The sequence below is a fragment of the Papaver somniferum genome, chromosome 2 (assembly GCF_003573695.1).
Source record: "Papaver somniferum cultivar HN1 chromosome 2, ASM357369v1, whole genome shotgun sequence".
NCBI classification, from domain to species: domain Eukaryota; kingdom Viridiplantae; phylum Streptophyta; class Magnoliopsida; order Ranunculales; family Papaveraceae; genus Papaver; species Papaver somniferum.
The window spans coordinates 208,309,164-208,321,826 of NC_039359.1; the positions used below are offsets into that span (position 1 = coordinate 208,309,164).

Consider the following 12,663-nt stretch of genomic DNA (forward strand, 5'->3'; position numbering starts at 1 on the left):
ATGATGCCGGGTAACGGGAAACTGTCTTTAGGGCATGCTTTGTTTAAATCTGTAAAATCTATGCAAATCCTAATTCCTTTGTTCTTTTTAGGTACCACCACCATATTTGCTATCCACTCTGGATATTTTTCCTCCCTTATAATTCCTTCATTTAACATCTTTTGTAGTTCTGCTTCTATTTTAGGATGTAATCAGTTGCAATTTTCCTTATCCTTTGCTTGAATGGCTTTACATTATTCTTAATGTCTAATTTATGACATGCGACAGATGGATCTATTCCAGGCATTTCTTCCATACTCCATGCAAAAATATCATTATACTCTCGCAGAATGCTTATTGTTTTTTCCTCTTCTTCTTTATCCATTTTAGTTCCAATTCTTAATATTTTTGGTTCTTCTTCAGTTCCTATATTTATTTCTTTTGTTGGTTCTGCTGCGGTAAAATTTGCTTTTGGTTCTCCCATAGGTGTTGGTTCCTTAATTTATTTACTTCGTGCACCTTCCTCCGCTGGATCTTCGCCTGATATTCCTTTTCCTTATTTCGTTCTTATCATGTATATTCGAAATTCCTCTTCTTTCCTTTGTTCTTTGGCTTTTCTCCATCGATCCTTTCGTTTTCTGGCTCGTCCTTCATAATTTCGCACATCGATTTGATTACAAATATTCGCAGCCTTAATGTCTCCTCTAATTTCACCTATACCGCTTGGAATTGGAAACCTGATGCATTGATGTAACGTTGATGCTACCGCCTTTAATCCATGTACCCATGGTCTTCCCAACAACATGTTGTATGGTGACTCAATGTCAATCACACATAGTGTTATCTTTATTTCAACCTCTCCCAGTAATATTCGCGTCACGATTTCTCCCTTTGGCTTTGTAACTGCTCTATTGAATCCATGAACATTATAGGCTGCAGGTGTCATTTCTGCTTCCTTATATCACATTGCTTTGAATGTGCGATAAAATAATATATCAACTGCACTTCATGTATCTATCAATGTCTTATTAATCGCCCATCCTTTAAATGTCCTATGGCTTGCAATAATGTTTTCTCGCTCGACTGTGACTGTAATTACCAACGGATCTGCTGGGTGTAATTTTTCCTCTGGAATTTCATCTGCTGCAAAGGAAATCTTCACCTTTTCCCAATCTTGTAATGGTAATTCTGCCTCTATCGTTTCAATCTTCTTGCCTTCGTAATTTCTTTTATGAATTCTCCCGGTTACTGTCGCTTGGAAATCTGCCTCAGAAATTGATACCTTAGAGATGTTATTACACTGTGTTTCTCTACCTCTTTCTTGATATGGTATGATTCTTGTTGTCTTCATTGATCCTCTAGGATTCTTCCTTAATTTCCCTAAGAATTTCAGATCTATTAACAGGTATTAATATCCAGAACTGATTTCTAGCGCCAAAAATGTAGTTGTAAGAAATCTTACAACTACACTCCACTATAACTAGTTCAATCTCTAGGTGATCATTATAAACTCATGTTTTATTAACAAAAGAATAAGAATGTTTACAACGCGGATTCAAGTATTACCACAATTCTACTTGAGACCTAAACTCATTTTCTCTCTCTTCCTATTTCTTTTCCAAGACTTATCCTAGAATCCTCTCAGAAACAATGACTCTCTCTCCTTTATATAGGATTTTACATAGTGAATGACAACTAAGAATCCCATTATTTTCGGGATCACTATGCGACATATTCACTCATATACAATCGCTCATCTTCGCATAGCATACTTCTTCGCATAATTCTTCACACTTTACTCGTTACTTTGCTGACATCATTTGGTGCGTCATCTCGACTTTGCTATGTGTGATGCTCCTCGCTCAGGTTGTATTCTTCGCTTCGCGTAATTATTATCGTGTGCGATATTTAACTCCTACAAATTAATTAGCTAGATAGATTGTCAATTAAACTTGAATATTAAGTGCATTTAGTATCTATTATAGATCTTGGATTTATTGTACAAAATGAGAAATATAATCCATCGATTGCAAAGAGTTGAAGATTAACTACACCAATAACAATCCCTGTTATATTTTTTTGGATACTCATTCAATTTGAAGCACATCAATCAGTAAATTAGAGATGGTCCCTTAACATGTACATATCAACCGATAGATAGGTTCAGTAGTTAAATCTTGAGCCATCGTCATTTCCTATATAAATGAATGTTAAGCAAACCAAAACTCATTCCACAACAAATTCTCTTCATAAGTTGTTTCATCTCTTTTGTTCAATCAAACCCTAAGTATAACCATGGGTTCTTCCAAACTATTTCTGTTTGTGATGTGTTTGATCGTCACAGCATTTTCATCGACAAACATCGCGGTAGCTCGTTCTTATTTTGGTCCATCAATTTCCGATACAAACCGTCCTAGTCCTACTACCACTCCTACTTCCGATACCAACTGTCCTACTACTACTAGTACCGATACAGACTGCCCAACATCTACTGCTACCCCTGCTTCCGATACAAACTGTCCCACCGCCGATGCAAACTCTCCTACTTCCGATACAAACTGTCCTACTACTACTACTCAAGCTACCGATACAAACTGTCCAACTACTGCTCCGACTACCGATGCAAAGTGTCCTACCGCTACAGCTCCCGCTACCGATACAAACTGCCCTACCGCTACCCCTCCTACTACCTTTACAGTCACTATCTCTTGATCCCTACCAGTTACTGGAATTATAGAGAAATGCTCGTATTTAATGAAAATAAAGCTCGGAGTTGATGAGATCATATCACTGCTCAGTTTGTGTCAGAGATAAGGATTTCATTTTATCCCGTTGTAATAATGGACCTATGTGTTGTCCTCCTTTCTGTTATAAGACTTTTAGTAAGAAACCTTTTTTGTGCTTTTGTTTCAATTTTGGTTACAGTTACTCGACTCGTCTCTGATATAATTTTCTATTGAACTTTAGCAGCTTCAGGGTTAAAATCCATGTTTAACAGAGTTGCAACCCAGGGAGTAGAGTTATTATACTACTCTACAATTATGAGAGGCTTGTTGCTGAACTGCACATCTTGTAGCCAAATGCACATCACATCTCGTGTTCCTATATAAGATCATCTTGCTTGTAACAATAATTAGGTTGCTTACCAGCTCACAAGAACGAAGCTAAACTTTTCACAGCGACCCAAATTTTGATACATGCTCTGGCGCACTTCACACATATATATTTAGAACAAACTGGAAATACATAATATGTATATTAACCCCACTTCATCACAATAGGACACGACACTTACAAATTCTGTGTTTCAAATATGACAGCTGAAATTTAATAAAGTCTTGCATTTCGGGTCCTAATATAATAAATTCAAGCAAAGCTAGTTATTGGGCAAAAATGATCTCACCTAGCCTATAAACAAAAATTGCACAAGATATAAGGATATCGAGGTGAATGATGCGATGTGACCATTTAGTCTCGGCACAAGTAGATATCATGCCAAATTACCTTTCTAGAATTCATTACAATGGGAAAAAAAAATACAACAAAAGAAGTTTTCAAAACTAACTCGCTTTCGATATCTAACGTTAGGGGGTCAGCCTAACACGGCGATATCCTCTTTATTAGGCAAATTACGAAAGCTGCAAAGTCTGAAGTTTTGGAGAAGTAGGAATTACCTATAGATCCTATTATAGTGTTCCAACTTAGTGGCAGGTCCACCCACTAAAGCCCAATAATCGGAGGTCCATAATAAAAAGAAAACAGAAAAATGGACCCAATTTTTTAAGTCCTGGTCCAGCACACATGTGGAACATATGGGGACGTATTTTTAAATACCGAAAACACCCTCAAGTATATAAAAGCAGTAACCAAATCCATTTCTTCTTCATTTTCTCGATCTATTCTTCTTCTTCTTCTTCATTTTCTCATCTGTGGTTCGGTGAAGAGCTCCGGCTATGAAGATCTTCTGAGGTGTTGATCAATTTGTGAACTCAAACTAAGATTAATCGGTAGGTTCACTTCCTTACTGTTGGTATAGTTTAGGTTTTCATTTTTCCTTTCTTCTTCAAAAGCTTATTTTAATTTAGGTTTTTTTCTTCTCGGATTAGAGAAATTTTCATGTTTATAGCAAAATCTAATGTCTAGGTATTAGATCTGATGTTGATAGTAAACTGGAAGAGTTTACTTTCGTCGATTTGGTATGATCTCTGAGTGTGTTTGTGTTGCACCGCGTTTTTTAATTGATTTTTGGGTTCGATCCATGAGTACGTATATGTAATACTGAAATATCTTCTTTGATTCGGTTATATTCAGAGTTTAATGGATGTTTGATTATGTTTTGATCTCATTGTTTGATTGTTTATTTTATTTTATTAAAAAATAGTTCAGATCTATATGGATAATCATGTTTTTTGTCAATTTCTTCACTAGTTCTGATCATATCAGTTTCATTTTGTTGGTTTTAGATGTGTTTCGGTTTAATTTTGTGTATGAACCAACAGTACGTATCTGCAGTACTGACAGAAACCTAGTTTTGAAGACCTTTTTTTATTTGATTCAGAAGTACATATATGGAATGTTGAAATAGAAGTGTTTCAATACGGTTTTTTCACGGATTCGTTAATTTATTTTGACATGCAGCTGATTGTTGTGTATGAACCAACAGTACTTATCTCCCGTACTGACAGAAACCTAGTCTACTTTTAAGAAGAAGAATAACAAGATGGTGCATCGTTATGATTTACGAGGAGAATATTTGTTTTCTGTTTCCAGGTATGCTTTCTAATCATCTTGTTTGATTATTTTGTTCGGTTTTTCTTCTTTTGATTTGTTTTTTTGATTGTATTCTGATAATTAAATCGATTTGATTGACGCTTTTATGGTTTTTAGGTTTGTTACAGTTGTTTTTCGTGTATGAATTGACAGTACATATATGGCGTACTGATACAGAACTCTTTTAATTTTGTTTTATTTGAAGTTTTTCCAATTTTTTTGGTTCGATCCATGATTATGTATGTATAATACTGATAGGAAGCGCTATTTGCTTTGTTTTTGCTCCTTTTTTAGTCTTAACCTTCAGTACTTATGTGAAATACTGTAATATTTCTTTCGATTCTCTTATTTTTCATAGATCTGTCACCTGTTGTTGTCATACTGTTGATTTGTAGTTCATGAATCTTCAGTACATATATCACATACTGATAGGAAGTGCTCCTTGTTATGTTTGATTCAGTACGTATATGAAATACTGAAATAGATGCTCTTTGTTACGTTTGATTCAGTACTGGAATTGGATATGGAGATGATCTGGAGCTGCAGTTCAGAACTTATTGCAAGAAATGACAGATTTTGAATGATAGGAAGAGGAGTTGTTGTTGGTTCAGATTTGCAAGCTTGTGAAATTGGTGGTGGTCTTGATGAAGTTACAAATTGGTTGTGATGTGTGTTTGAAAGAAGGTGTGCTGCAAATGGATTTGGAGGAACATAGAAGGTTGGGTTGCTGATGTAAACTGAAGATACAGATGAGATAGATGAGGAATTGTAGGTGGTGATTACTGTGAACAAAATCAGTGGATGAGATGTTCGTCTCAATGGGTTTATGAAGATGGTAGTGCTGTTTAAACAGGGAAGAAGAACAAGTCTGTGTTGCAGCAGAACTGAAATGACAATGGTGTTGATGTAGCTGTTGCAGTTGTGGTTTAAGCTAAGAAGATTGTGATGCAGCAAGATAGAAGATTACTGAGAAGATGGAGCTGAAGGCAGTGGTGAATGGTTGACTGCAGAGGTGCTGGTGCTGCAATAAAGTAAAGTGAATTGAGGAGTACTCAGATTCCTAAGTAGTGTAGCAGATGTGTACTCATATTTGTAAGCAGTGTGGCAGATATGTACTCAAATTTGTAAACAGTGTAGCAGATATGTACTCAAATTTGTAAACAGTGTATCGGTTATGTACTCAAATCTATGGTCCTTTATATGTTTTAATTAAATTTGGACCTCCAGATAAATAAAATCCCGATTTGGTAGAAGTATGTTATTTCACACGTACTTAAACAGTGGGGTATATTAGTCATTTCCATGTTTTCAAATAACTTTGGACCTTAGAATAAGAGTAAAATCTAGTTGGACCCTGCTATAAATAACCTTATGGACTTAGGACCAAAAAAGAAATTTTCCTTTGGAGAATGTTTTTTACCTGAGACAACAACTAGAATGCTGCTGCAATTAAGACAAACTTACTCCAATTAGAGGGCCAAGCACATCGCCACCGGCTTTGTAAGTAGTTGTGCTAATAAATATGTGTGGTTGTGCATAACTGCAAACATAAATCTTACCAACAAAATACGATCGAAATTCTGTACCTTGTTATATATGTTTCCTGAAATATATGTCCACCTCTCACAAGCGATATTTCATCTAAGTTGGTTCGGATTATTATTAATGGTGAACTGCCTTTTTATAGTACAATAAAAGCTAGTGTAAAAGTTAATAAATAGGAGCTGCATAATATCATGTCTCAACGATCCATGCAACTGCCTTACAACAACACAAATTAATGTTCCTTTCAAGTTGCCTAGCCTACTTCTTCGTATTTGAGTCTTTAAAATGTATAGCGTTATAATCTATTCGTACTCAAATTTTTTTAAATATTTTACGATGAACGTTCTTATGGTTCTCGTTGTGTTCGCCATGAGTTGTGGCTCAGTGACACCCCGGGGGAATGAAAAGGGTTTTCAGCGTCCGGCCATATATATTCTTGGAGATTCCTTAGTTGATGTTGGTAACAATAACTATATTGATCATAATACATTTACTAAAAACAATTTCCGTCCTTACGGAATTGATTTTCCGCGCGGGAAACCTTGGACCGGTCGTTATACCAACGGAAGAACAATCGTTGACATAGTAGGTATGGCGTACCTACTGACTAGTTCGGAAACAGTTTTGCTTAACATTTTCGGGTTTTTATTTATACATGCATTTGATTTGTTAGGATATAATTTTGCTAAACATTATTCAGGTTTTAAATTAATTTAAATGTAAATTTGATTATAACGTTCATATATTGACCAGGAGAAACGTTTGGCGTGAAAGACTATATTCCTGCTTACTTAGATCCAGCAACAGTTGGAGACGTAGTTCTTCATGGAGTCAACTATGCGTCTGGTGGTGGTGGAATTCTTAATGAAACTGGCATGATCTTAGTACGTAATTCACTAACGATGTATACGTTATCCTCTTAATTTTTAGATCTCTTATAAATAATTAATTGAAGCAACATTTGTTTATGTATAGGGCAATCGAATCAACATGGATGCACAACTCGATAACTTCGCAAATACAAAGAACTATATAATCTCTAAGTTCGGTGCTCGTGGTTCGAAGAAATTTCTTGCGAAATCTCTTTTTGTAGTTGTAATGGGTTCCAATGATTTCATTGACAACTATTACATTCCATTTCTCTCGATACCGGAGCAAAAGATGCTAACCCCAGCAATGTTTATCGACAAACTGATCTCAAGATTCAGGCTTCAACTAACAGTACGTACGATGATTTATTTACTCTCTTTCATTTGTTTTACAAATTCTAAGCACATGTATATGGAGACTCTATTTTTTTTTCATTATGTAGAGATTATATGAAATGGGTGCAAGAAAGGTTGCAGTTGCAAATGTTGGACCTGTTGGTTGCATTCCCTTAGAAAGAGCTATAAATAGAATTTTGAATGCCACAGAATGGCATGCGAAAGATGATGCGTGCATTAGTGAAATGAATGATGCAGCAATGTTATTCAACAAGAAATTGAAGAGCCTAGTGATGGAGTTCAACTCAAAATTTATGGAATCTAAATTCCTATATGTAGATATTTATGGAGTTTTTACTGATGTTATCGATAACTATCAATCTTACGGTACGTACGTATGCATATAGGAAATCTTTCTTATAACGCTAATTCGAGGTTAATTATTGGGTAACCACCTCATTAATTATGATGATTAATTAGTCTGTGTTTTTGATGTTTAACCAGGCTTTGAGAATTATAGAGATTCATGTTGCCAAACACTTCCCGGTCCATTACGAGGTTTGTTAGCATGCGATGCAAAGGCAGAGGTTTGTGCAGACCGATCCAAGTATGTATTTTGGGATGAGGCTCATCCAACTGATGCTACTTATTACATTTTTGCAAAGAAGTTGCTGGAGCGCGATTCTAAATACGTATACCCATATAGTATTCAACAACTCTTCTACACGTGAGCGATTCACTCAGTAATCGCAGTACTACTGGGGATGTAACGCAAATTGTTTCTGGGAACTTCAGGGTTCAATTCTTTCTTTGGCTCTATGGAATCAGCATGACGATCCCAATAGTCTATTTATCAAGTCCTTACTAGTTTATGGACACTATTCTAGCTATTTCTTAAAATGTTGTAACATTTCGTTTTACATTGGTTGGCTCTATTAGTCTATTATAGCTGCGTTAAGGTTTCAGAAAACGAGTAGAGTTGAATGTAACTTGAGATTATTGCCAAAGCACTGTGTCACTGACACCTACCGCGACAAGTGGTCCTAATGGGTGTTTATGTTCTACAGAAAGCGAGTAACAATCACATGAGAAACCCCTACACCACCACCGACTGCAATCTCATTGACATTTTTTTCTTCTGTATCAAGATGCATGTAATACTGTATATCCGGTACTAATCAAGCAGACAAAACATTCTAATGGTGTCATCGCGATTCACAGCACTAAAATACGGATACCCATTAACTAGCTTAATTGATTTTCATGTCCTAAGATAGCCTTATAGTTTCGGTCCCAAAACTGAGTCTGGGTCCTTTAATAATTCCAGAATAGAATGAATTAATTATATCCCAAAGATTCAAAAATAAATTGACCAAAGACCTTTGAAAAGTCAAGAAATTGTACCGTTAAGGTGCCAGATGATCTCAACGGTCATATAATATAAAACATTCAAATCCCCAAAAAGCTGCATCTCTGCGTCTTCCCCATTCCATATACCAAATACAAAATTACAAACCTAGTACCAAACACCACTCATTTCATTCTTCTCTCTGTCTAAAGCAATCCAGAAACTTTTTGAGAACTCAAAATCAAATGGACGATTCAAGATCAAGAAATTATAGTAAACAAGTAATCAAACATACTGCTATACCTAGACAACTCTCATCATCATCTGGTAAGTAAATTCTCTGTTTTGCTTAATTTCCTGAAATTTTTCTGTTTTTTTCTTTTCTGAATTTTTATCTTCTTGTTCTATAGATTTAAAGCAAAAGATTGCTAGAAGAAGAGAAAGAAATGAAAACCAAGAGAATTTAATGGCAAATCATATGAGTTACTCTTCCTCTAAACTACAAAACTTTAAAAAACCATCAACACCCAAACATTTCATGTCATCAAGAAAGAAGATTTTGGTGGAAAGAAACGATTTGGGATTCTATGGAACAACAACAACCCATGTTTCAAAAAACCCAATTCTTGATTCAAAACCTCCAAATTCATCATATAAGGTACCCCCAAATCTTGAATCGAATGGTTTGATTTCATCTCAGATTACACCTATTTCTTCAAAAACAACTAATTCAGATGAAGAACCACATTATGATCAAAATACAAATTGCTCATCCCCAAAACAAGATTTTCTTAGTTCCAATCCTAATGGTAGAGTTAACATACTTAAACGAAAAAGGAATGAATTGAAACAACAACGACCAGAGCAAAAATCAAAACCATCTGGTTCAAGAATTGGTTTTAATGAAAAGCCAAACACAAACAATGGTTCTTCTGAACATGAAAGTGAAGCTGAAATAGAAGAAAAAGAAGAGGCGGAGAAGAATGGGAGAAGCTGGATTTTGCATCAGGTATTCAAATTTCTAGTCCTTCTTGGTTTTGTGGGGTTTTCTGCATTTTATATATCTTCTATGAATGCCCTAAACCCTCCATTACAATCTACTGTTAAACACGGATTTAAAATTTTGTGGAAATTCCTGTTCAAATTAAACACAGTGGTTGATGATTTATTTACTCTCTTTCATTTGTTTCGGTTTCATAATCGAATGCACAAGTATACGTAGAAATTAATTAGTTTTCCATTTTCATGGGCACTCAAATGTAGAGAATGCAACGAAATGGTTGGACCTGTAAAGAAAGAATTATAAATAGAAAATTTTGAATGCTACCTTTATTCCATATATGTGAGCTTAATTCTAAAGGAATCAACATGAGATTGTATAAGGGACAGGAGTCAAATATAAATCGTTTTTTCTTTTGACAACTGCACCAAATTGCTCTGTCATGTCCAGGTCTTTTGGCTTGACCCAATTGGGGAGTTTCCAATCAAAATGGTAGAGCAGTTGAGCAAGTAGAAGCTCAACATTTGATATGCCAAAAACCATACCTGGACACATCCTTCTACCTGCCCCAAATGGAATATACTCAAAATTTGTTCCTTTGTAATCGATAAGTATGTTGTCAAATCTTTCTGGCTCGAAAGCATCTGGATTATGCCATTGTCCTGGATCTCTTGCGATTGCCCAAGCGTTGATGATGACTTTTGTTCCGCTCGGTATTTAATACCCGTCGATCTCACATGTCTCTCTGCATAGATGTGGGAGTAGTAGGGGAGCAGAAGGGTGCATCCTTAAAGTTTCTTTAATAACTAGTTTTAAGTAGTTTAGTTCCTGTAATTCACTTTCATCAATATTTCCTTTTCTGTTCATGACCCTCCTTACCTCGGCTTGAGCCTTCTCCATAACTCTTGGGTTTTTCAGCATCTCTGACATAGCCCATTCTGTTGTACTTGATGATGTATCTGTTCCTGCTGCGAAAATTTCCTAAACATAACAAAGAAACGGATCATTGAAACAACTAAAGAATACAGATTGGTTTGATGCGACGCGAGTATTACGTACCACCATAACTGCTTTAATGTTCTCATTTGTAATTGGAAAGTCAAGTTCACCTTGCTCTTTTACTCGTAGAAGTACATCTAAAAGATCTTCCTTCACTTCATGCATGTTATGATCCTTAAACGCTGTCCTATGCTCCAAATGTTTTCTGATAATTGTTTCTAAGATTTTATCCACTTTACGAAATAAGTGATTAAGTTTAGGCTTCATACCACTGATTATGTGAAGGAATTTCAGTGAAGGAAATATATCTGCAATATCAAAACCACTTGCCATATTAACTACTTGATTCATCAATGACAACAATTCTTCATTTTCCTCGCATTTCTGACCGAATGCTGCCTGACATACTATATCACTTGTTAAAGAATAATTTCTTTTACTGAGATTGATTTGTGATCCCGTTCCAGTCAAGGATGTACTTTTAATGAGTTCCGACACTTCTTTTTCTCTAAGTGAACGAAATGACTGGACACGTCTAGCACTTAAGAGCTCCAAGGTAAAAATCTTTTTCATTTGTCTCCAGTAATCACCATATGGAGCAAATCCCACATCTTTGTAATCGTAAGTTAGAATCTTTGCAGAAAAAAGTTCCCCCCTATCCGCAAAACTTAGGTCATGTGTTTTCATAATCAGTTCAGCAACCTTTGGCGAAGAGACGACAACAGCAGAAACCTCACCAAGTTGTAGATGCATAAGAGGACCATGTTCCTTCGCTAAATTACGGAGGGTTTGATGTGGTAAGCCTGACAATTGGTGCAAGTTCCCTATGATAGGTAACTTCCACGGCCCTGGAGGCAATCTTGAGTTCAGGTTTTCTCTTACAAAATTGTTTATTGCTTCCTTTAGGATCACAATGAAAGGCAGGAAAATGAAGAGAAGTGTAAAGGGAAGGATCTCCATGGATTGATGAAGGTGTGTTTGTAATTTGGTATACCTTCATGTGGAAGGGTACTTAAAGCTTTTATTGTTGTTTTTATGTTGCTCATAACTTAATATTTTAAACTCACTAATTAACCTCGTAATATGTGAACCTAATCCCCCATTAGTAAAGACAAAAAGGTGTATTTGGCTGGCTGGATTAAATTGTGTCTGGCATCTTCATCCAAGGATCTTTTTAACATTTGTTCCTCTACCAACTAAATGATTCTGAAAAGACGTCGATATCACATGACTTTTACTCACGGAGTAATTAGACTTGTCGTATTAACGCGTCAATATATCCTGCAAAGACAATAATACGAAAGATTATAAGGCAAGATCAATGAGTTATTACTTGCAAAGGTAATGACCACCTGCGATTTTGCCGCACGACCAAAATAATACCCTGGCGCAAAGATAAGTCCTATCAACAGGGAGAGGCTGATTAAGACCTCCACTTAGGGAGGCTCAATAAGACCTCACTATAAAACACAGAGACCACTTTGAACATAACGCTTATTATCTTGCAGGTGATGAATTTGACGTACAAACTAAGACAATACATATTTAATGCTTAAAGGACGCATAAGTAAAATCGAATAAGATGAATAACGCACAAGGACGGAAAGAAGTACAGAACATGCTAAAAAATTGACGTACAAGTTATTTCTCACAATGCAAATGGCAGAGGCAGGTATGGGAATAACATAATGGAGGTATTATTCGCCTTCTTAGAAATAACTTTGCATAGAAATAGAAATGTGTTTCTTTAATGTGCAGCAAAAGAGATAAATAAGACTCGCACTCAAAGACTAGAGAATATCCATAAACATAAAAGA

The 12,663-nt window shown here is 35.8% G+C and overlaps 2 protein-coding genes and 1 pseudogene across 2 annotated transcripts; 2 read left to right on the forward strand and 1 right to left on the reverse strand.

The window, feature by feature from the left end:
- Positions 1–6,514: 6,514 nt before the first annotated feature.
- Positions 6,515–8,677, forward strand: LOC113354454 (GDSL esterase/lipase At4g16230-like). Its single transcript, XM_026597782.1, has 5 exons — positions 6,515–6,883; positions 7,048–7,178; positions 7,270–7,515; positions 7,607–7,886; positions 8,004–8,677. Exons 1-5 carry the CDS (start codon positions 6,580–6,582, stop codon positions 8,228–8,230), a joined length of 1,188 nt encoding a protein of 395 aa, XP_026453567.1. The 5' UTR covers positions 6,515–6,579; the 3' UTR covers positions 8,231–8,677.
- A 360-nt stretch (positions 8,678–9,037) lies between these two features.
- On the forward strand, positions 9,038–10,125 carry LOC113354455. The gene is made up of 2 exons (XM_026597783.1): positions 9,038–9,174; positions 9,258–10,125. The coding sequence occupies exons 1-2, from the start codon at positions 9,093–9,095 to the stop codon at positions 10,067–10,069; spliced, it is 894 nt and encodes a 297-aa protein (XP_026453568.1). The 5' UTR covers positions 9,038–9,092; the 3' UTR covers positions 10,070–10,125.
- An 85-nt stretch (positions 10,126–10,210) lies between these two features.
- On the reverse strand, positions 10,211–11,806 carry LOC113352682 (annotated as a pseudogene).
- Positions 11,807–12,663: the final 857 nt, after the last annotated feature.